The sequence below is a fragment of the Fusarium redolens genome, assembly GCF_020744475.1.
Source record: "Fusarium redolens strain MPI-CAGE-AT-0023 chromosome Unknown BKA55scaffold_5, whole genome shotgun sequence".
Lineage (NCBI taxonomy): Eukaryota > Fungi > Ascomycota > Sordariomycetes > Hypocreales > Nectriaceae > Fusarium > Fusarium redolens.
In genome coordinates, this window is record NW_025763668.1 from 1,382,128 (window position 1) to 1,404,229 (window position 22,102).

The 22,102-nt window shown below is 47.4% G+C and overlaps 11 protein-coding genes and 1 non-coding gene across 12 annotated transcripts; 6 read left to right on the forward strand and 6 right to left on the reverse strand.

The window, feature by feature from the left end:
* Window positions 1–107: 107 nt before the first annotated feature.
* On the forward strand, window positions 108–392 carry BKA55DRAFT_505478 (uncharacterized protein; the record flags this gene model as incomplete). The annotated part of the gene is made up of 1 exon (XM_046187193.1): window positions 108–392. The coding sequence occupies one exon, from the start codon at window positions 108–110 to the stop codon at window positions 390–392; it is 285 nt and encodes a 94-aa protein (XP_046052077.1).
* A 100-nt stretch (window positions 393–492) lies between these two features.
* On the reverse strand, window positions 493–1,607 carry BKA55DRAFT_562453 (uncharacterized protein). Its single transcript, XM_046192285.1, has 2 exons — window positions 1,315–1,607; window positions 493–1,267 (listed from the first exon to the last, which is right to left on the reverse strand). The coding sequence occupies exon 2, from the start codon at window positions 1,256–1,258 to the stop codon at window positions 737–739; it is 522 nt and encodes a 173-aa protein (XP_046052078.1). The 5' UTR covers window positions 1,259–1,267; window positions 1,315–1,607; the 3' UTR covers window positions 493–736.
* Window positions 1,608–2,487: 880 nt separating this feature from the next.
* On the forward strand, window positions 2,488–2,865 carry BKA55DRAFT_537074 (uncharacterized protein; the record flags this gene model as incomplete). The annotated part of the gene is made up of 1 exon (XM_046189879.1): window positions 2,488–2,865. The coding sequence occupies one exon, from the start codon at window positions 2,488–2,490 to the stop codon at window positions 2,863–2,865; it is 378 nt and encodes a 125-aa protein (XP_046052079.1).
* A 190-nt stretch (window positions 2,866–3,055) lies between these two features.
* BKA55DRAFT_687671 (uncharacterized protein) lies at window positions 3,056–5,043 on the reverse strand (the record flags this gene model as incomplete). The annotated part of the gene is made up of 4 exons (XM_046199099.1): window positions 3,056–3,320; window positions 3,372–4,143; window positions 4,190–4,678; window positions 4,812–5,043. 4 exons carry the CDS (start codon window positions 5,041–5,043, stop codon window positions 3,056–3,058), a joined length of 1,758 nt encoding a protein of 585 aa, XP_046052080.1.
* A 392-nt stretch (window positions 5,044–5,435) lies between these two features.
* Window positions 5,436–5,517, forward strand: BKA55DRAFT_t112. Its single transcript has one exon. It is a non-coding gene; the product is annotated as a tRNA-Gly (tRNA).
* Window positions 5,518–6,009: 492 nt separating this feature from the next.
* On the forward strand, window positions 6,010–7,637 carry BKA55DRAFT_724395 (kinase-like domain-containing protein; the record flags this gene model as incomplete). The annotated part of the gene is made up of 2 exons (XM_046201074.1): window positions 6,010–6,496; window positions 6,546–7,637. 2 exons carry the CDS (start codon window positions 6,010–6,012, stop codon window positions 7,328–7,330), a joined length of 1,272 nt encoding a protein of 423 aa, XP_046052081.1. The 3' UTR covers window positions 7,331–7,637.
* A 286-nt stretch (window positions 7,638–7,923) lies between these two features.
* Window positions 7,924–10,824, forward strand: BKA55DRAFT_639345 (uncharacterized protein; the record flags this gene model as incomplete). Its single annotated transcript, XM_046197105.1, has 8 exons — window positions 7,924–8,153; window positions 8,203–8,228; window positions 8,282–8,377; window positions 8,961–8,987; window positions 9,260–9,352; window positions 9,657–10,023; window positions 10,196–10,386; window positions 10,536–10,824. Exons 1-8 carry the CDS (start codon window positions 8,058–8,060, stop codon window positions 10,822–10,824), a joined length of 1,185 nt encoding a protein of 394 aa, XP_046052082.1. The 5' UTR covers window positions 7,924–8,057.
* A 563-nt stretch (window positions 10,825–11,387) lies between these two features.
* Window positions 11,388–13,563, reverse strand: BKA55DRAFT_562457 (uncharacterized protein). Its single transcript, XM_046192286.1, has 3 exons — window positions 13,289–13,563; window positions 12,645–13,239; window positions 11,388–12,596 (listed from the first exon to the last, which is right to left on the reverse strand). Exons 1-3 carry the CDS (start codon window positions 13,470–13,472, stop codon window positions 11,474–11,476), a joined length of 1,902 nt encoding a protein of 633 aa, XP_046052083.1. The 5' UTR covers window positions 13,473–13,563; the 3' UTR covers window positions 11,388–11,473.
* A 1,197-nt stretch (window positions 13,564–14,760) lies between these two features.
* BKA55DRAFT_687676 (uncharacterized protein) lies at window positions 14,761–15,534 on the reverse strand (the record flags this gene model as incomplete). The annotated part of the gene is made up of 1 exon (XM_046199100.1): window positions 14,761–15,534. The coding sequence occupies one exon, from the start codon at window positions 15,532–15,534 to the stop codon at window positions 14,761–14,763; it is 774 nt and encodes a 257-aa protein (XP_046052084.1).
* A 916-nt stretch (window positions 15,535–16,450) lies between these two features.
* On the forward strand, window positions 16,451–18,181 carry BKA55DRAFT_687677 (uncharacterized protein; the record flags this gene model as incomplete). The annotated part of the gene is made up of 6 exons (XM_046199101.1): window positions 16,451–16,563; window positions 16,615–17,278; window positions 17,327–17,378; window positions 17,426–17,814; window positions 17,862–17,951; window positions 17,999–18,181. The coding sequence occupies 6 exons, from the start codon at window positions 16,451–16,453 to the stop codon at window positions 18,179–18,181; spliced, it is 1,491 nt and encodes a 496-aa protein (XP_046052085.1).
* A 123-nt stretch (window positions 18,182–18,304) lies between these two features.
* BKA55DRAFT_592127 (uncharacterized protein) lies at window positions 18,305–19,162 on the reverse strand (the record flags this gene model as incomplete). The annotated part of the gene is made up of 1 exon (XM_046195343.1): window positions 18,305–19,162. One exon carries the CDS (start codon window positions 19,160–19,162, stop codon window positions 18,305–18,307), a length of 858 nt encoding a protein of 285 aa, XP_046052086.1.
* A 601-nt stretch (window positions 19,163–19,763) lies between these two features.
* BKA55DRAFT_662031 (CoA-transferase family III domain-containing protein) lies at window positions 19,764–21,494 on the reverse strand (the record flags this gene model as incomplete). Its single annotated transcript, XM_046197614.1, has 1 exon — window positions 19,764–21,494. One exon carries the CDS (start codon window positions 21,492–21,494, stop codon window positions 19,764–19,766), a length of 1,731 nt encoding a protein of 576 aa, XP_046052087.1.
* Window positions 21,495–22,102: the final 608 nt, after the last annotated feature.

A 22,102-nucleotide genomic window follows, 5' to 3' on the forward strand; every position in this document is an offset into this window, starting at 1 on the left:
GTCAACCGCAATGGACCGACTGTTATCATCCCAAATGGATATGCGTTATAGCTGGAGCACACCGCTTATATGCACATGCAGCGCGCTATTGAACGCTCGAGCTATGTATGAGTCGAAGACACATTCGACCAGCCCTGTATCAAACATCGCAAATCATCGACGGTAGTCCACACATTTTTGCGGGCAACTACAGCCCCCCTACGCAGCCCTTTAACAGTAACAATGCGACCCTGGAGTACCAATCTGTTGGGAGTCTTCAGGCCTTTCAGCAGTTCCACGCAACCATTGGTAGTAGCGAAGTAACAATCTCATTAAACTACGGTACTACGATCAAGGGACCCCTTGACTTCCCCATTAGCCCTCCATCTCGAGTTGATGGCTCGGGAGGTTAGTCTCAGGAGTAGTTTGTTGGCACTGCAACTCGACATATGAATCTTCCGATCCCCAATGGGAGTAGGACAGGGGATGGTATGCAAAGCCAAGCCTTAGTTAGCGTCTTTCTCTGCAGGGTATGGTCAAATCAATGACTCGTGAGCTAAAGCGGATTTGAAGTCGTTTGAAACATCAGACCAGGACTAAGCCGAGGTTTGGCCCTACAGAAATTCGATGAGCATTTCTAATAGTGTTAAAATAAACGCGTCTCTGCAAAGACCGTTTACTGGGATGGGGAATTTGTTGGTAAGGCTATTGAAGTGTAAATATAGATAGATAGTAGGAAACAGATATCAAGACATTGCTAGACTTCGTAAAATGTGACCTGTGAACTCGACCCTTCCATCCTTTCGTCGGCATAAGAGACAACCCAATCCTTGAACTCATCAAGATCAAACTGCGTTACCCAACCTTGCTCCTGGAGGGCCCGTATGGCGTACATAATCCAAGTCACACAGCTTTGCTGCGGATGGGTGTTCTTGACCGGTAGAGATATGGAGTGGAATAAATCATCTAGCTGAGAAAACGTGACATCCTCTGGTACTTCTCCGATAACGATACACCCAAGCGGTTTGGCGTTTTCTTCAGGCTTAACATTTTCCTCGGCTCGGAGCCACCAAGTCATGGTAGGGTTGTGCATTCGGAAAGTAACGGGATTGATTTCCGATACATCGGTGGCAGAAAAGGCGTGGTAGTCTCGCTCCTCGTGACCATCGGGCATGATGATGATGCCCCAGTGATATGCCTCATAGCCAAAGACTCGCCGCTTGTCCCCGCGAGAGAAGTCACCCCGATCATACAATGCCACAGCGACTTGCTGTACCATGGCGAAGAACTGCGCTTATCAGTATCCTAGTATCGCGATACTGCTCAATGACTGACCAGTTGGATGCTTCACCCGAAGCCTAGAAGCTCTGGGAAACACGATCGGCCTTGCCAGAAAACGACGCGGGCCGGTTGAAACTCAATGTCCTGGTGCCAGACCAGGTTGTTTCAATGACGTCTTTCGCAACCCACGGGTTGTGCCTTCATCTATAAGAGATTGGGCTGAAGTTTAGGCGCGCGATATATGAGACTGATCATCTTGGGATTTCTCCGCGCCCAACGTCTGAAGTGGAGCAACAGATCGACATCGCTTGCAAACAAGATTCGTCGAGAGCTTACACGTGATCTCAGGCGAGAACCAATGAGGCAAAGGACAAATTCACTGAGGAGTTGAGAAGAGAACACGGTAAGCATTGCCAAAAGTGCAGTCAACATACAAAGCAGAAGACAGCAATTTCGTATACTTTCAATTGCGGCCCAATTACGATACAGCAACGTACACCATAAGCTTATTGGCGCAAGGTCTTCGCTCAGATCAGGCGGAGTGGATTTTCATGCATGTTGGCTCTGGAGAATTACGATATAGGAGTTTCGGCCAGGGCATAGCCTCATGCAGTCATCCAGATCAGCTCAACAAGGTTGGTTCGGAGACACGGATAAATAGCTCTATCCACTGAGCTTACTCGGATTTCTTTGATTCTCGCATTCAGACGAGGCTTACTCATGTCGGCTTACTTTATGTCACGCGACATCTCACTTGTAGAATCCTTTTGTAGCTGCCTACTCACGCTCTCAACATGAATACCTCGTGTAAGTCTGGCCCAATGCAGCAGCCGCCGCAGTGGTGTCATAATAGAGACTGTTCATTTCACCCGGTATTGACGGGAGGTCCACTCTGGGCGGGGTTCACGTTAAAAGCACTCTTATTGGAGGTCATTGGAATTTGAGCTTGGAACTTGATTGATTGATGCGGAGAATGACAAGGGTCATGGTAGTGAGAGCCTCGATGTAAAGACACATAGCTGCTTACTTTGGAGGGATTGGGAACTTTCCGAAAATTACGTGGCCTGACAGAAGCATGCATGATGCTGCAATTGTCGTTTAGCCAAAACATATCAGGCAATTGAATCAAGTATAAAGAGTCGTCTTGTTTCCAAGTAAATCGAGCCATCAGACAACAAGCCATCTCATCATCAAAGTACATCATCACCAAAACAGACCTCACTCATCATGCATTTCTCATCTCTCCTCGCTGGCCTTGCCACCTTCACTGCAGCCGTGGCCGCTATCCCTGCAGAGAACCCTCACGTCGGCGTCGCCATCCTGACCGTCAACGAACCCGAGGACAGCACTCTTCCTCTGAACGTCCCTCTCGGTGTTCTCACCCACCAGAAAAACAACAAGCTCACTGAGCTGCAGTTCGCTAATGTCTATTCTACCGTCAAGGGTGTCAAACCTCCCAAGATGGACCAGATTAGATGTCAGATGTACAAGGATCAGTATGGTACTGTGCCTATCACCAAGGATCTCACTGCGGAGGATGGTGTTGTTAGTAAGAAGCCGATTTATCTCGGCTGGGTTCTCTGCCGTGTCAAGGCGCAGAAGTAGGCTGCAGCGCTTGGGATGATTTGAATGTTTCATTTGTCTAGGATGCGATGAGTGAAACGTTGAACATTGAGCATAGGATCATGGGAATCAGATGAGCTTCAATTTAGAAGTAATAAACATTATGGAAACTATCCATACGTACTCCTGCAGTTGCACTCTCTGCGAGGCTACCCAGCGCACCTCCATTTCATCAATTAGTAATGACAATATCAGTCTTCGTCTCCGTCTCTGTTGACAAAGTAGTAGTAAACCTCGTCACACCAAAGCTAGAACAAGCATCGTAATACTCATCCGCGGAATCGCAGTACGTAGCGTACTCAGGTGTCTGGGTAGGAAAGATGGTAGTAGCCACGTCATCGTCATCATGAGGGGCAATGTTTCTCGTGACTGGCATGACATGTTCAGCGACAATGATGCCTCGGACAACACGACGTTTGCGAACCTCTGTCACAGTACTGATATTGTTAGTTAGGTTATGGTATCAGACTTAGGGTTATGTTACTTACACTGTTGCTGGATTGACGGTAACGACGTTGAGGTCTGAACATTCCTCTTCACGAACGTCGAGAGGAGGTTCTCCGTCCGGAGAGGTTATGCCGGAAACACAAGCGTCTACGGTTGGAATAGTAGTCGCCGCGGTTGTAGAGGCATCCATAGTGGTTGAAGTAACTTCGGTAGTGATATCTCCAGCAGCTGTAGATATTTCAGAGACATCATCAGTTGAAGCGCTGGTCTCACGTTCCGTTGAGATGTCTGAGCTGGCTATTGTCTCTGAACTGTCGATAGAAGTAGATTCTTCATTGGAGTTATTCTGAGATGTAGTAGAGTCGTCACTGTCAGTAGTGCTATCTGAGGTGACAACTAGGGTGACGTCCGATGACACCGCATTTGGGGTTGAGGCAGTTTCAGATAATTTTTCGTCTGATTGAGAAGATAACTGTACCTCCTCTATGCCAGGTATAGAGACCCCTGTTGTTTGAGGCACGGAAGAATCCAAAGATGAAGACAGTGGCTGGATCGTGGTTGTAGTGGACAAGCTCAACGATGAGGTTATCGTTCCGGAGGAGGATGTTGCAGTGTCGGGACTTCCGGTCGTTGAGGGAATTGAGGAAGTGGAAACATCTACTGATGATGAACCGGCTGGCGATGCAGAGAAGGTTTGGGATTGAGCTGATGACTCCTCTGTTGAGGTGACATTCTGTGTCGATTGAGTAAGATCAGAGCTGGTTGTACTCGAGGCATCAAGACCAACTAATCGACCATTCTGACACTGTTCAACTACACAATTATCAGCACCGACCAGCTCGAGTCAAGTATAACATACCTCCATAGACTGACAACTCAACTGGTATGCAATCTGGTGGCCCCGAAGAAAACGTGACATAAACTTTCCCACTCGAAACTTGACAGAATCCAGCCTGACCTCCAGGCAGCTTCGCATTGGTGAAGTGGAGACCGCCGCCCGAAGACGAAAATGTCTTTGTGACAGCATCACTAGGTGGTTCGCCTTGTCCAGAGAGCTCTTTATACTCTTCACAAGAGTAATAAATGGGTACACCGTCCTCAAGAAGCTGATCATCCGCGAGGGTAAAGACAGCAGCAAAGGTACAGACTCCGGGGTTTTCATTACCAACGAAGCCACCGGTAGCTTTCTTGTTCAGGTCGCGTTTGTCGTTATCCGGGAGGGATACGAGGAAGATGATTGATCGGCCAGCTGGCTCAGTGACACTACTTGCTGAGGCGGTGTTTGATGTTAAGGTTAATTCGTCTTCAACACTGGTTGTTGGGACGATTGCAGTGCCATCTGTGGGCTCTATAGTGGTGTCGATGTCAGATTAAGGTTCAGTCGGCTCGATGTCTATGAGCTGGGTTTCCAAAGCCGAAGAGCCTGTACCTTTAATCTTATTAACGCTTCTATACGCCAGCTTGCTGGAAAGAAGATATACCAGTACTGAGTCGAGTCGTGATGGATGAGAAATTCTCAGCAGTTGTTGCTTCCAAGGTTGGTATCAGGCTAGAGTACTCGGTTGCCTCGGCAATCTCTGTCAAGTTTGAAGAAGCCTGCAGGGGAACAAGGTAAGTAATGCACCAAGATTCAACTTTCACTGGTGCGAGTTGTTTTGCAGCAACATTGTCAAGCGCCGCAAGAACCGAGGCGATGAAAGCCTGGTGCTTCATGATTGTGGAGTTTGTCGTGTTGAAAAGTGAAGAGAAATGGTATGGGCCAGGGGAAGCTGGGAATAAAAGGTCAACCGGAGCAATTCCACCATATGTCTCATTCTGTAAAATTTGTTCAAGCAGCGAATAACTCCAGTACTATGAAATGTCTTTGTTGGTTGTCATGAGACAGTTCTGCTGCAGGGAGAATGTGTACTCACCTCACCACGAAACGCTACAGCAGGGGCAATCGTTCGACTTGGGTCGACCTCCCGGCTCTCCCTCTATTAATTAGAACCATTCCATCAACCAACAACCACTTACTGGAGAGACTCTCGAACTGCCTACGATCGTGCTCCGTGTTGTAAACCAGTGGGCTCCAATTGCACCTCGATCGTCAACAACATCCAATAGCGTAATTGGTTTAGTGGTAAAATTCTCCGTTGCCATTCGAGCAGCGTCGGGGAGCCCAGGGTTCGATTCCCTGATTACGCATTACCATCACTCAATCGCAAGAGTATAATCTTTTGCTATTTATGATTATCAATTTTTTGGTGTTTTCCATACGAAAATAATGTTCAGCGGTGTCGCGCAGTTTTGCCTTTGTCGATTGGTAAAGACACTCTGGTGGGGCTAAATTACAGCGCGTTACAGCGCCGTTGGAACCTATGGCCCACTAAATCAAACAGCTACTGTACTGAGCCGCTTGCACTGAGAGGTCTGTGCAGTTATGGGACCATCACGTACTCAAGCATATTTACGCACATAACCAACTCCACGCGCTCAAAGGCTCGAATTGTAATGGCAAAGTCGGCCGCAGCTTCTTACCTTCTTTCTAATTTTTACGAGCTCACTCTCTGTCATTCATGCTCCGCCTGTCATTGTTTCCTTTTACGCGACGCGTGTTTCCGGCACGCCTACCTACCTTCCTTTCATACCCAGCTTTCTGTATCTCATCGCCCTTACTCCAACGCATCCCATAAAGCTATGTCTACGTCAACAATCAGATATAAGTACATTGAAGAAGTCGAGGTACTAGAGGATTATCGGCCAGGAGGCTACCATCCTTTTCAGATTAACGAAACTCTGCATCATGGTCGTTACCAGATAGTGCACAAGCTCGGGCATGGTACATTCTCGACCGCCTGGCTTGCCCTAGACCAAAATTCATCTACTTATGTTGCAGTTAAGATTGGAACAGCAGATTCCGATAAAGATGAAGTCGAAATACTGTCACGGCTGGCAATGACTGTTACAGATGAACCGTTGATCCCTCGAGTTCTTGACTCTTTCACTGTTGAGGGCCCCAACGGATCACATCCATGTCTTGTTACAACACCCACACGATGTAGCCTCATAGATACAAAAGATGCATCCGACTCAGGGTTGTTTCAACTAGACGTGGCCCGGTCTCTGGCTGTCCAAGTTATAAAAGCTGTGGCTCATGTACATTCGCGTGGTTATGCCCATGGAGGTTAGTTGCTGAGCTCATCATCCAACAATCTACTAATACCTCGCACAAGATCTTCACTTGGGCAACCTATTGTTACGGCTTCCAGCCTCGCTCAACAATTTGTCAATCGACCAGTTGTATGCAAAGTTTGGCGCCCCAAAGTTAGAACCTATCGCTCGCCTAGACGAGTCAGTAGAACCTTTACCGACCGGTGTGCCTTCTCATGCTGTTCTGCCTGTTTGGCTTGGTATACCAAGTGATGAGATCTCCCCAGGCGATACCAAACTCTTACTGAGTGACTTTGGTGTCGCATTTCGGCCAGCAGATAAAACAAGATGCGAGTCTAATGCGCCCCTCGTTGTCCGCCCTCCTGAGTCGTATTTCGAGCCAACGAAGCCTCTCACCTTTCAATCAGACACATGGAGCCTTGGTTGTCTGATCTTTGAGCTATTTGCCCATCGCTCCCTCATTGATGGCATTATCGCTCCCCAGGACGACATCACTGCGCAACAAGTTCATTTGCAGGGTATTCTGCCGCCAGAATGGTGGGACAAATGGGACAAGCGCTCGAAATGGTTTGATTACAACGGTAAGGCTCTCGGTAATGAGCGCGATATCTGGTCCTGGGACAGACGGTTCAGGCAGTGGATACAGGAGCCGAGGAAATCAGAGAGCATGGGAACCATTGGTTCGGAGGAGATGACTGCGCTGTTGGACTTAGTGAAACGAATGCTTGCGTGGAAGCCAGAGAACCGGCCTCAGGCACAGCAGGTATTGGAATCAGGATGGGTGAAGGAATGGGCTTTGCCAGCCTACGACAAAACCAAGAGAACTTCCAAAGTCGAACCAGCATAAACTTGAAAGATGTCGGATCGATGCTTGCAATAGAAAAAGAACTTCAGCAAATGATTAGTAAATCTTTCCGCAGAATCAAGAGTCGGTCAATTAACATTGTCCGAACCGTTGTACAGATTTTGGGGCAGTGAAACGCTGTAACACTTATAACCTTGGCATATGGCCATATACCCAGCCACCACGGGACCCTCGGACACTTCCAACACCATCCCACCCATGCCGAAGTCCCCCAAAATAAGAAAAGCATCACTTGATTCCAAACCAGTTCAGGCCATTATCTTATCTAATCACTTGTATTTGGTCTCCACGTCATCCCCGGCATTTGAATCTCTTCCGTGCGCCCCGAAACGATGATGTCAGCAAGCCCCCACACTCACCCCTGCTCAAGGCTGAGAATTCGCATTCGACACAGGGATTATCCGATGATTTGGGGTTTCAATTGGTCAGAGTCCGAGTCTATTTTTGTGATCGACGGATTGAGGAGTTGGGATTCGTCAACGCCACGGAGCAAGCCTCGTTCTGACTACTCAGCAAGTGGCTCATGTTAGACAGGACTTACGAAGCCCGACGGAGAAATCAGCTTTGTTACGGAAGCGATGGGAAATCTGTCTTTAAATATGCGCTGATGTTCGGATATCCGGCGGGAATTTGTCTCAGTCGCATTCGGTCCTTTCTTGCTTCTCGTTTTTGTATGTTTTGGTTAGTTTTGCAAGCGCTCTAGTTTTCAATGGATAGTTACGACGATGTTCAGAGTACGCCGACTGGCAAGGTGTCAAAGGCCAAGAAAGGGAAGCCAGTCCATGTCTGTTCAGAGTGTCAAAAAGTATTACTTTCTAAATGATGATGATTGATCATTTACTGACAAGAAGCAGGTATACACTCGAGCTGAGCACCTAAGGTAGGAATTCCCTCTCACCACACAATCCGAGGCAGCATACTCATTATGTATAGGCGACATCAATCTTCACACCAAGAGCCCCAGTTCGAATGTCCAGTATGCCAAAGACGCTTCCATCGCAAGGATCTGCTAGAAAGGCACTACAAACGGTGAGTTGAAAGAATTTCGCAAACAAGAAAGGCTCCTAACAGCAATTTGCATAAGACATGAAGAAGGAATTGATGAGCCTGTTGCTTCTGGATACATGCAGTAAACTTACGACAACAAAGGCGTTCAGGGAGTCGGTTTGGATTGTTGGTAGGGTGGAATACGTTTAAGATTCAGGGACTGTCAATAATGTTCACGAATCAGGCATTCGAGAATTGATTAGAGGTTATTTATGCCAGGTGTCTAGGGCCGATAGGGTAGGTATGTTAATAGTTATGGATCGAACGCTGGTTTGAAGGATAGATACACTGTATATACAAGTCAGTCTCAATAGATCTGAAATCTGATTCCGATAGGTCATTCTGTTTGTCTCCGTAATAAAACGGGGTTTATGAGTGAAGTTATCCCGTTATCACTCTTAAAAGTGCTTCATGCATAGCCGTCATTCAACGGTTAAGACTTGTTGCAAGTTTAATCTGGTTGTTGATGTTACTAACCTATTAGTTCCTGTCCCAAGTCCCAAAATGTATGCGAAACAAGGCTGCATATTTCCAAATAGCACTGCGACAATATATAAGTTTCCAGGATTCATGCAAGGCAAGAATATCACAAGTACGTGCATCGAGCCCGTCCTACCGGGTAACACAGCCCCAGTCTTCTCCGCGTCAGAACACCCTATTGGCCATCTGCTATCGAATAGCCCCTTACTGTTTTAGTGCGCGCCCCTATTTTTGTACGAATGACTGTTGTAAAATTCTTTGAAGATTTGTTCCAGTCGGTTATCAGACTGCCGTCCCTGGTGCCCGTGAATAAGCCTTCTCCAGTAGAAAAGGTAGCTTGTCGGAAGAAAAGGGACGACACTACTTCTTGGTCTCTGAAAACAGAACTCAACATAAAAACAGTTTCTGGCACAGCCCAGCTGGGACTTCAACAATGAGGTACATCTCTCATACCAAGGTATATCCTTTATACAAAGCGTCGTTGACTCTGACATATAGCGCGACTACCATCTCAGCGGTGTTGGAAAATCCGATACGCCCGTACCGTGAAAAGGCGGTAGACAGCAGTGGTTTCCTTAGCTACATGAGCTTCAACGTACACCCAGATCACAGAGGCTTCAGCCTTGAGGAATATAGGCTGGAGGAATACAACAAATACAAAACCAATATATTTGCAGACCTTCTTACCGATCGATGCAAGGTGCCAAATGGAGTTCAAAGGAGACCCTTGGATCTGCATGTCGTCGTCAGACTGTCTATGAAACAGGACTAATCTTGATAGACTACGTGGGATTAGCATTAGCATACGAGTTAGCTCGACTATCGAGGCCATGGCAGCTAACAGGTGGTCGCTTCCCATCGCATTGATCTCGCATCATTCTCCTTACTTGAAAGCCATGTCCTCGGGTCCTGGTATCTTTGTCAAAGCGCAAATTCACCTCCCTGAAGATGATCCTGCGGTATTTGGCCTTTTTGTAGAATGGCTGTACTATGGAACCTATGATGATTTAGCAGCACCGTCATCTTCGAACATTCATGCACAATGTTGGGTTCTTGGCGATAAGCTTCTCTGCAATGAGTTCAAGAACTACGCCATGAGCCGTCTGTATAAACAACGCCTGGACTTTTCTGACCCACGAGGATGTGGAGTATGCATATGCAAACACGTCCCCGAATTCAAAATTAAGACAGTTTTATGTGGATTTCGTCAAACAAAACTTCTCGGATCCAAAGAAACTGCGTGGACCTGTGGGAGATTGGGATACGATCTTGCAGAAGGATCCAGACCTTCGCATTTCTTTACTCTTGAGCATACGACAGAAACCATTTTGCAAGTGTCACCTCAATGATCCAAAGGATTATATAGACTTCGATGAAGTCTACTTTACAGCAATTACGCCATCGGCTGCAGAACCTATACGATTGCCAGTCCGGAAGAAGAAGAGGAAGAATAAAAAACCAAAGTGTGGCGCCAATATAAAAAGTGAGAAAAATATAAGTGAGAATATTTTGTTTAAAAAAATAAAAACATGAGGTGCCCGGCTAAGACTGAATCTATCTATCTATGTGACAGAAAGAAGTAGAGGATCTCATGACCACAAGATGTAAAAGGTCAGAACCTTGGCTAACAAATCTTCCAGGCCAAGACTTCTGATCTGAGTATTGGAGTCTTCACTGTACGACAGGACTCTCCAGGAGGCAACGCATCGGAACTAGTACAAGGTTCAACCACAGATGATGAGAACGACGCCGTGGTTCTTGCATCGAAGGAGGTTACGAACTCGCGTAAAACTGTCGAAAGCAAGGAATGTGTCGAGGGCGGGAACGTCAAGACGGAGGAGCGGCCAGCGCTATGGTGGGAGACATATCGAGAATTTCCGCAGGAGAACATGGATGAAGAGTCGTTGGCTGGTAAAACATTTGACTTGCTATGGGATTGGCTTATCTAAAAGGGTCTTACACCGAGCTTGAGGCTATAGTGTGGAATTGTTACAGACTTCTATTATTTGAGGGGTTGATTTATATGCTTATGTCCACTCCTAATAAATAGCACGCAGCCGGTCTTCCATCTCCGAGAATATGTCCTGATGCTTTACTCGCTTGCAAGATCCAGGAGCGGCACTGCAACCTGACTTCAACGACTGGATGACTGGAGCGAGCCGTAGAGATTCTGTTGGTTTAAACTGTCTGTAGAGTGTAGGAATCTCTGCTATGCCGATTGTAAATACATCTCACGACAGTTTTGGCTTCAATGGCAAGCTGTCAGATGAGCGTATGTCGCTGGTGGGCGTCAGAAAGCGAAGCCATCGATTGGCCAATAGGACTTCGATAATGCCTGCAAATGTGGTGGTTATAGTCTGCAATTAATTGTCATCTTGTACATACGACCAAAGCTCGTAGAAAATACGGGATCCCGTCCGCTCTCCCATAGTCAAGCTGCGAAGCGCTGGATTAGTAGTTGGGTCGGTGACGACCAGCGAATCCCCGGTGTTGTATGTTTTTTGCCGTATAGCCATATTGAAGGCAAAGACTCAGCTCAAACTCCTCATACAGTCAATTTTGTCACTGTATAGTATACAATTGCTGGCAATGTCTTCTTTATTCCTCTGTCTCTAACTCATCGTCTGGCATCTCCACCCCAAGCCCCACCAAGAATTCCGCGATATCGGGCTTCTCACGACAGCATTCCAACAAATCCTCCTCATCTAGAGTATTAATATCTGCACCGTGGCTAATGAGCAGTCTCACAGATTCCAAGCATCCGTATACTATCGCATGAGCCAGAGGTGTGAGTCCATCTTCATCCACTGCAGCAACATTGGCCCCACATTCCAAGAGACGCTTGACAGTATGTGACGAATCTCCAATCTCAGCTGCAATATGCAAGGCTGTCTGTCCATTCGCCGCCCGAGCCTCGACATTATCTCCACGATCAACAAGAGATTGAATCAATGTCTCCCTGGCTCCAAAGTGAGCAGCGAGATGAAGCGGAGTATATCCTTCCGTATAACAGCGCCATCTCTCCTCCTCAGCCTCAAACTCATCGTAGCTCTCTCCATCGATATACGGCCATGCTTCGGCAGCTTGAAGATAAGAGTCTACAGATCTATGTGAATTTGTCATTCTTAGAAAATCTCTGTCGTAAGGCAATGACGGCAAGGCTGCAAGGCTTGGTGACAGAGTTCTAGCAGCATAGCAGAGAAACGGATGTGCCTCGAGTCTCTCTTTGAGCTCCTGGGATGACTTGCATGCGCCTTCGTAGTCACCTCTGGTCAAATACCGAAACGTAGCCTTTATATGTCGTGAGTGGTATTTGTCGTTGAATACTTCAGTGCGTAAATAGTCCGTAAGCAACGGAGACCGCAGCTGCATAACCTTTGTTTTAGGGTCAATGAAGGCGAAGTCAGCACAGGCGTTGGAGATTTGTGTAAGAGTAAAAACCGTCTTGTCTTCGTCTCTGATGCCCCAGGCGATCAGAGCACTCCATAGCATTGGCGTAGTAAAGGTGTATCCGTTTTCTTCGCCGGTGACGAGGTAATAAAGCGAGCAGAGGATCATGTCTGCATGACTTGTGGCTTGGATCCCGTTGAGTAGAGCTTCGCAAAATGCTCGAGGGACATCTACGCTGGAGTGTGGTGACCAGGACTCAACCAATCCAAGAAGGATCTTGTTTGGTTGCGACGCAATGTTGGTAAACCAACGTGGTATAAGAGGGAGAAACCTTAAAAGGCTTTAGTAGATGATACCTGAAATACGCAATGAGACCTACCGGCCATCAGCCATATCCATAAGTTTCTGGTATGGAAATAGCCTCGTATGAGACTCGTCCAGGAGCTCAGCGCTGACGGGTGCCTCATCAATAGCTCTTGCGTGGTATAAACTCAAATCCTGGTCGGTAGCACGGGCTGTCATCGTGGTGATACCGAAGCTCTCAATAAATGCGTCCGAAGGTGGACTCCGACTGGCCATCATGATTTGCAAGTGCGATACCCGACTCTTTTTCACCAACAGAATATCCATCAGCTCACGTAGACCAGCCTCGTTTGAGGAGTCGACTCCATCCAGGATGATGATAACCCCACTGAACTCAGATGCTAGCATCTGCAGTATAGCCACGGAACTTTCGACATCTCCAACATCGTCCTCAATCTTCTCTAGAATCTGGGCAGGGAGTGTAGATTCTGCCGGAAGCTGTGATACAAACTGCCTAGTGATAGAGCGCAGTGCAAGATTGTAATCAGCGACGTTATATTGCAGATCATGTCGACCAAAGTGGAATACAGCGACTCCGGTGCTTAGTGTGATCTGCTTATCTAAAATATGGCTCACGAGACTTGAGGTAATAAAAGTCTTGCCGGTTGCGCCTGATATTTGTTAGCTGTGTACGTAGAAGTATGCAGGTGGGTGAGATACTTGGTCCATGGAGCCAAAGCACCCGGCATTCATTCCCGCGCAGCCAATCCCGTGTTCTTTCATGGTCAAAGAACCACTGCGCGGTCCCGCGAATACGTGCATCATTAAGAATTCGCTGTTGAGTGGCTGACTGATCACCCGGGCTCAACCTCCGAAGCAGGACATTCCTATCACCTGATGCCATTGTGAGATTTCTCAAGCAAGTAGGAAGTAAACAAGCGATGCGAAAGTGTTTAATAACTCATTGATTCTTCAATTGATGTTGCTTACGGACTAGACGGAGAAATTAAAATGGGTTAGGCAACCGCTGCTCAAAGATTGGCTGCGTCGTATAATATCGCCCCCACTCGTTAGTTTTGAAACAAGTCTCGTATTACAAAAAGTAGCCTGTTCCAGGCATCAAGTATTTCCAGACGTAAGATTTTCAAAGATCAGATCGATTGTCTGTTTTCCCTTCGGGTCATATTTGTCAACGTATCTCTCCCCAAAACGCTGCATCCAAGTATCTGCAACTGATCAGCAAAGGTCACGTCATTGGGCAGAACAATCACTCACCATATGTCGTCTGAGGCTTGGTAGCACAAAGCCAGATGATAGTCTGGTTGACGTTGTCCTTAAGATCACCTTTCGGAAAGGCTTTGGCAATTGCAGCATGGTCCTCTTCCGAGACACCATAAGCTGGTCCTGAAAAGTCCATTGCGATGCCCTTGGATACAACCTGCACATCAAGTTCCTTGAAATAAGATATTGACCGTTCTGTATGAAGCGCGATGGCATCCCATACAAGCTAGAAGAGGGTGGCTAGAAATAAGCTGGCACTAATCCGATGGAAGAACATGGTGATATTATGTGCCTTGTATCTCTGAGTTCAGAGGGCTTCATCGTATTTATCTGGCCTTCCGAGCAATATATGATAGATACGATTAGAAATCATGATGATTGGGGAAATACTAATTCACCGTTTCTTTTGAGCAAGAATCGCTGACGTGAGACTTCACAGCCCATGAGCGAATGTCCTACGGACCGACGGTATAAATTACGAATGAGAAAATGAAGTCCTCGTGTAGATTGTCAAAATCTTCAAGTGTCATGGCAGTGACAAAAGATTTACATGATGGAAACTGAAGACATGCAGTCTTGTACTAGGACAAGAGTCTCTCACCCTGCTGATGCGTGGCATGATATTCTACCGATATTTTGGCGCATCTCACTTTGCTCCAAGATGAGAGGTAATCACACGTAGTCTTGCTACTATAGACAATTGTGCCACAGGTGCCCTGCCCATATCTCTATAATGCGTTACCTTTACAGGTGCAATGGTGTATTTCAAGGTTTAAGTCCATTGTAAAAGTGTATCATGATCTATGAACCTATTTTCCGAAGCGGTAATCTCCATCTATTGCCATGTCCATGCCTTTCATACTTATCGCTCGTCTGCATCTTGTAAGACCCGAGTAAAAAGAATTCAATCATCACTCCTCGATAAGCTTCTCAAGAGGCCAAACCATACCAGGAATGCGATATCCCAGCCTATCCATATAGTACGAGACATCAAGTCCATGAACCCTCCAAGCAATAACTCTCTCACCAAGTTCTTCCACCAAGCCAAAGTCAGGCTTCATTAGATCCAGAAGAGGACTCACATGTCTCGAGCCATCAGGTATCTCCCACATTTTCATCATCAGCATCTCATCCCCGTCGACAAGCATCATCAGTTTTACGAATTTGGTATCTGAAACCGTTATGACCTCGATATCGTCAGGTTTCATCGGCTGAGAGCATTGAAGAGTGCCTGGCTGGACATCCCTTGATTTGGATAGACTGAAACTTATCCATGGTGTCCATTGGCCCATGAAAATGTTGCGGGGGAACGGCTGAGGGGTAGTGCTAGAAGGGATCAGATGACGCCTGAAGAGGATAGAAGTTGCAGCTTTGCGGCTCAAGAGGAATGCTACTAGATCGTGTGCTATCGACAGCTTTGGATGTGGGTTGACGGTAGCGATGTTGCCATTCTCATCAGTAGCCTCCCCGAGAACGAAATCGATGGCTGAATCCATGAGAATTTTCTCCTGCTTAAGGTATTCATCTTTTTCCGATTCATGACCAGATGCACGCCTGTCAGAATAAGACTCAATGAACGACAGAATATCGAAGCTGTCACCAACATCTAGATCTAGCTGAATAGGAACACCACCAGACTCTTCCTCAAAGGCTGCTTCGATGACAAGAGAGCTGTTACGATCCATGGTACAAAATGTTGCTGTAAGTGTAGTCGTGTTGTTGTGCGGTACTGGTGACTCTGGTAAGTTAACGAGATAGATAACAGATAAGTTAATCAGAGGCCTAGGTTCTTAAATACTAAGAGATTAAGCGCATTCGCGCAATCATGGTGTTCTGCTTCAATGTTCAATATTGTGTCTCAAAATTGCCAAACGATCTTGTCCAAACAAAGGGCCATACTTTGGAATACTGAACAAGTCAAGTATGTTCCAAAGATAATTAAACAAACAACAGTCTACAACTCAAAGGTCGAGAAAGCAAGATCGGAGTTCGATTGAACATCATCTATTGTGAACGACTGAGCTGCTACGTCAAGACGAGAGACACTTGCGCTTTTCGCCCGAACCCGTCTAGCGTTCACTAGGAACTTTTGCATCTTAAGCTTATTCGTATGGTTTTTGATCCTTGTCCCCTCAACCTCTTTGACCTTCCAAAATAGTACAATCGAAGAAAAAAGCTCGCAATTGTCCAATTAAAGCCCCTCGGCATTCTTGGTGTCGCGGGGTTATCGTTCTTTGCCAAGATGACCCGTATCTGCTGCAACGTCGATCGGCCTTGGTCACATTTTAGTGCAGTGAAAAATCGACTCCCGTTGGTGCAAGCAAAAGTGCCTGGGAGTCGTCACCGCTAGCGATAAGGCCTCCGTTAGAGAGGCTGCTGGCGATCATCATAACAGCCTCTTGGCTAGACATGACCTTCCAGAAGCGACACTATATCCGCGAACTTGTGTTCGTCATGATTCCCCGCCATGATTGGCTTTCTTGGCATTGCGATTGCCTTTGATTGCGTGACTTGATCGTCGGTATAAATAGAGACACTGCGCCTTTATGCGACTCCCCGCTTTCATCGTTACGGCCGGTTCAACTATTGTACATCGTCAACATGAAGTTCAGCACTGGTGTCGCCACTCTACTGGCGTTGGCTCCCGCCCATGGCCTCGCCAAGACTCACAAGCTGGAGTCTAAGAAGATCCAAGCTGATATGAAGACCAAGAAGTAATTGCCCTTCGCTTCTGATACCAGAGACACAATGTTAACATGTTGCAGCCTCATGTCGAACCTCGAGGCCTTCAATGACATTGCCTTCGCCAACGGTGGAAACAGAGCGTTCGGTCTGCCCGGCTACGACGCTTCAGTTGACTACATCTACAAGCGCATCTCCAAAGTCAAGAATGCGAAAGTCTGGAAACAGAACTTCCCCGCTCTCTTCGCCTTCGTAGACTCAATTGAGCTCAAGATTGACGATAAGCCCGTCTACGTCTACGGCCTGACTTACTCCCCCTCAACATCTGAAGAAGGCATCACCGCCGAGATCGCCCTCGGTCCCGAAGGTGCCGCCGGGTGCGACGCTTCATCGTACAATGATCTCGACGTCAAGGGTAAAATTGTTCTCGTCCAGCGCTTTCGCTGCCCTACCGGTGGAACTCTCGCTGGAAGAGTCATTCCCGCAGCAGCGGCTGGTGCATCTGCTGTTATTATCTACCATGATCTTACGACGAATGTTACTGCTGGTTCTCTTAGCCAACCTGATCCCGAGAAGCATGTCCCAGCTGGCTTCATTAACCTTGTGGATGGTGAGAAAATCAAGGAGAGGATCGAGGCGGGTGAGGCTGTGACCGCGCATTTTCAGCAGACGCAGACTATCGAGGAGAGGATTACGCAGAATGTTATTGCTGAGACTAAGGGCGGTGATCCTCGCAATGTCATCATGGTTTGTCACCCACTGCGATGATCAATACTCATACTAACGATTATCTAGCTCGGTGCCCATCTCGACAGTGTTCAAGCCGGTCCCGGTATCAACGACGATGGTATATCACCCTGCCCTGTTTTATCATAACTCTACTAACGCAAGTAGGCTCTGGCTCGTCCCTCATCCTCGAACTCTTCCTCGCCCTCTCAAAGTACAAAACCAAGAACAAAATCCGCTTCGCATGGTGGGGCGCCGAAGAAAACGGTCTACTCGGCAGCAAGCACTACACCTCCACCCTCCCCGCCAAGGACGTCAACGACCTTCTCGTGTATCTCAACTTCGACATGGTCTCCAAGGGTTTCTTTGGTGTCGCCGACACTGACGGAAGTTCTCATGGTTCAAAGGCTCCTAAGGGATCTGAAGTTACCGAGAAGATCTTTACGGAGTACTTTGAGAGTAAGGGTATTGAGGTTACGCCTGCTGTTTTGACTAATGGCAGTGATTATGCGCCTTTTTGGCAGAATTTGAACAAGCCTTTTGGGTTCTTGCATACTGTAAGTTGACTCATTCTGTTGTTCTTTCACAGTTAACAAGGGTTTAGGGCACGGCTGTTGCGCAGGATCCTTGCTACCATCAAGCCTGTGATACCATCGATAACCCCGATTCCAAGACTCTCACCATTAATGCCAAGGTAACTCCCTTTACTGTACTTTATTGCGCAAAAGCTAATGGGCTCAGGCTGCTGCACACATTCTGGCTGTCCTCGATGACAGAGGAACAAAGCTCATCCCCAAGACCAAGACCACTGCGGCTTCGTTGCAAGGTCTCCAAGAGCGAAGTGTCGGCCCTGATCTGGCTCAGATTGACGAGCTTGAGGCTATGGGTATCCGACACTTGGGATGCGGTATTCACGAGATCTGATCAATTCCAGCGTAAATTTACACCTGGGTTGATTGAACAAAAGAAGTTGATGATTTATGATGAGATGAGAAGTGATGTAGCTTCGATAGATGAAGTCAATTAGATCGTGTCAGACGCATGACATCACTCTCCAGTGAACGTATCAACAGACCTCCACTTCCAATTCCTAAATCTTTCATAAGACATCGGATCAGTCCCCCAATAGTGACATACATCCTCCGCTGTCAACATCCTCCAATCCCTCTCGAACTCAGGCGGTCTCGGCGCCGACGTATCAACCCCTTCATCCCACGCTATCATATCTTTCCTCTTCGCCCAATCCTCACCAGTGACTTTACAGCCTTTACTGCGCTTACACCTCTGTCCACAGGATTTGCATTTGTAGTTTTTCCAACCTTCTGCATGATCGAATTTCCAAGCGTCGGATTTGCCGTGGGGATACGAACATGATGGCTTTGTGTGACCCATTTTGTTCTTTAATCTGTTATCGTAGTATCGCTTTGCGAGTTCTTCAGTGTTGTAGCGCTGGGGATGACCGTGACGGAGGGAGTCTCTGTATAGTGCGTCTGTTGTTATCCAGCAACTGGAGCCTCGTTCCAGAGATGTCTCGAGAACGTAATCGCTTTTAGTAAGCATCACTCCGTCGCAAATGTCTTCGGTCTCGAACTCAGTTGGCGTAGATGAGTCGACTACTGTGACTTTCACTCGCTCTTGTTCAAGTTTTTGAAGAAGCTCCTTGTTTGCTGGGTCCTCCATCTGTGTCTCAGAGAAGTAAACTTCAAAGTCATCGCGAGACATCCTCCAACTATCGAGCTTGGAGTTCTCTAGAAGCCAGCCAAGTACAAAGGCGTCGAAAGGATTGGAATGGCCGATGATGTAGTGGTGTCGGAGGCCAGGAGGAGGTGAGCTGCGAAGTCGTCGAGCACCAGTTCCAGCAGGGTCAAAGTGAACTTTTTGGCCGACCCACGACCATAGAAGCATTCTTAGATTGGCCCAACAGCTCTCATAGTATTCTCTTTCTCTGTCTTTGTCGATAATGGTACGTATGTAAGCGGTTCTTGTTGTCGCCGGTGGAGTCCTTGCGTCGTCCATTGGTAGTGACATAAACTGATTGGCGTTGCTGTGGGTTGAAGCTCATCAATGCCCGAAGCGGTAGCGCAAACTGGAGAAGAACAGTCCTCAGTGCTGAAACGGTGGTACTTCAATGTGGTTCAGATTTTCGGGATAGTTTAATCAATATCAGGCGCAATATTAAAGGTGAAATCGGCAAGTGACTCATCGCGAATCGAACCATCTCAAATATGAAACAGATCTGGTCTTGGTGTTTAGATCATCAACAAAGTAGCCTCAAGTAGCTAATGGGCTAATTAAAATGCTAAGTAACTTTACCAGTACCCGCCTCAAACCCGACGCTAAAATAGTCGTAAGTCTTTGTCATGCCCCTGTAAGACTACTTTGCTTCTAGCACCGACCAGAGATTCCAACAACCGGGTCACGACTTGGATACTTTTCCTGTAAAAGAATTTATGTTCTATTTCTATGGGTATTTTAAATATTCATCTCTTCTATATGACCGATCCTTTCACTGAAACTTGATGCCCTTAGCCTTCTCGTAAGCATAAGGAACACTAGCCGTCTTCCATCGCGGCGTCACCTCCTCATCGCTCAAACTAACAACAGGCTTAAGAATACTCAGCTTCTTTCCATCAAAAGCACTTGTCTCGAAACTCTGGTACCATCCACCATCTTCAGCCAACTCTTTGCCAAAGACTCTCTTCCAGCCGTCCCAAACCGTCATCAGAAGATCAAGAACATGATGCGATCCTCTCATCTCAGCCCATTGGAAACGCTTAGCGCATTCAGCGACGGTTTCGGGTGAGTAGAGACCGACGTCGGAGCGAAGAGCAAAAGTATTGACTGCGACGAGGGATGCGTGAACTGCGTAGCTTCCCCCCTTTGTGGCGCGATCGCGAAGGGCGAGAAGAGTGCCTACTGCGCCGAGAGCGCCAGTGGTCATGTCGCTGACGGGTAGTGAAGGCAGAACAGCTTCATTGTTGGGCAAGTTGAGGGAACGGCCAGTGACGTATGCTGATCCCGCAGCTGCATCTGCAATCTGTTGCCAACCAGGTCTCTCAGCGTAGTATCCATCAGGACCGTAACAGTTCTCCGAAACATGAACGATACCGCGGCCTCGCTCGCCTGCCATCTTGAGGATGTCATTCAGTCCAAGACCAAACTTTGGCATCTTGTTCATACGGAAGCCTTGAATGAAAACATCTGCCCCGGCGATAAGAGACTTGATGATAGCTGCATCCTCAGGCTTTCGCAGATCAATAGCGATAGTGCGCTTTCCAGCGTTGAGAGTAAGTTGCATAATGTTGATATCAGGCAAGTGAGGGGGATTAACCCGAATAACATCAGCGCCGAAGCTAGAAAGAATCGTGCCGATTTGAGGTCCGGCGATAACGCGGGTCATCTCAACAACTTTGATACCAGCCAAAGGACGCTTATCGGCTAGATCGAGAGGAGGGAAAGCAACGGGCGGTGTAGGAATAGCGTGAGGCTGAGCCTTGACGTTGATGAGGGGATGAGCAGCGAGGGACTTGCCCATCTCGCTTTCGTTCCATTGCTTGGGTGTGAAGCAGATACTGCCGCAGTTACCATTAACAAGGTTTGTGAACTCAAGCTTCTCAGGCGAGAGTTTGCTTGTAATCTTTGCGATGTGCGCGGCTGCTTCTTCGTTTGATTTGATGGCCTCAGATGGGTTTACACCAATGGACTTGAGAACTGGCTCGGCGTTCATCGAGCCGTGAAGGGAGTACCAAACGTCAGGATCGGAAGTAGGATAAAGACCTGTAGTGCGATACTTGAGAGGCGTATCAACCCAGCCTCTCTCCCAATCCGGCAAAAGCTTCTTCAACTCTCCAGACTTGGCCAACGCAAAAACATCCTTCCCATCAACGTACGCGGTAGCGATGTTGCCAAACCAAAGACCAGCATGTGTAGTATTAACAGTGATCTTGCGCTCTTTGTTCTCAACACCTCGAAGGGTGAGAATCTCATCGGCTACTACACCGGCCATGGCGTGGAGAGCAGCTGCTACTGAGACAGCCTTGATGGGGCCGGAGATGACAGGGAAATCATCGCCTGTGAATCTGACTTTTGAGAGGACGGATTCATCTTGGGTGAAGCCGGGTGTTTGGGAGGCGATGAGACGGAAGATGCGGTTTGTGTCTTGGGGAACGGGGATGAAGGCGCGGTCGGTGTGAGTACCGGGGCCATAGACGTCAGGGATTCTGGGTTCTTGTGACATATTGATAGTTATGAGATTAGAGTATAGTCAAGAATAACAAGAGATTGGAGTCAACTAGAATGATAGATCAAAATAGAAATTGGGGAGATAGCTTCAATGTGGTCAGGTCAACGTCTCTTATTAATTCACAATGACGACAAAGTCGGTGTAACGACAAGTTATTGAGATCACAAATCTTCAAGCATCAAGGAGCCCATTTTTTAACTCCACAAGAATCATGCATCGTCACCATCTCCATAATCGGCCCCCGATCCGCAAAACAACAAATCGGTAATCTCAAACGCGAGCGCGAGCGGAAATCGGACGTACGAAAATGAGTGGAATCCCATCTCCACGCGTTGCAACATGAGGCTCAAAAACCCGCCACGAGAAAAGACGTTTCCAGGGCAGACGACCTGATTTGTTGTATCTTCTCCATGATGACGACGGGACGGAACGGAAGAGTGGAGAATGGCGGATGGTTCCGCACTAGAAAAGATCTAGAAATTTTCCAGAAGTTGAAAAAGAAGGAATTGATGAGATAACCACGTGGAGATTGGACTGTCGGCGGTTGATCCGATGGAGATTTTGCCACTTTGCGTGATTCAAGTGCCGATGCATGACGTTGA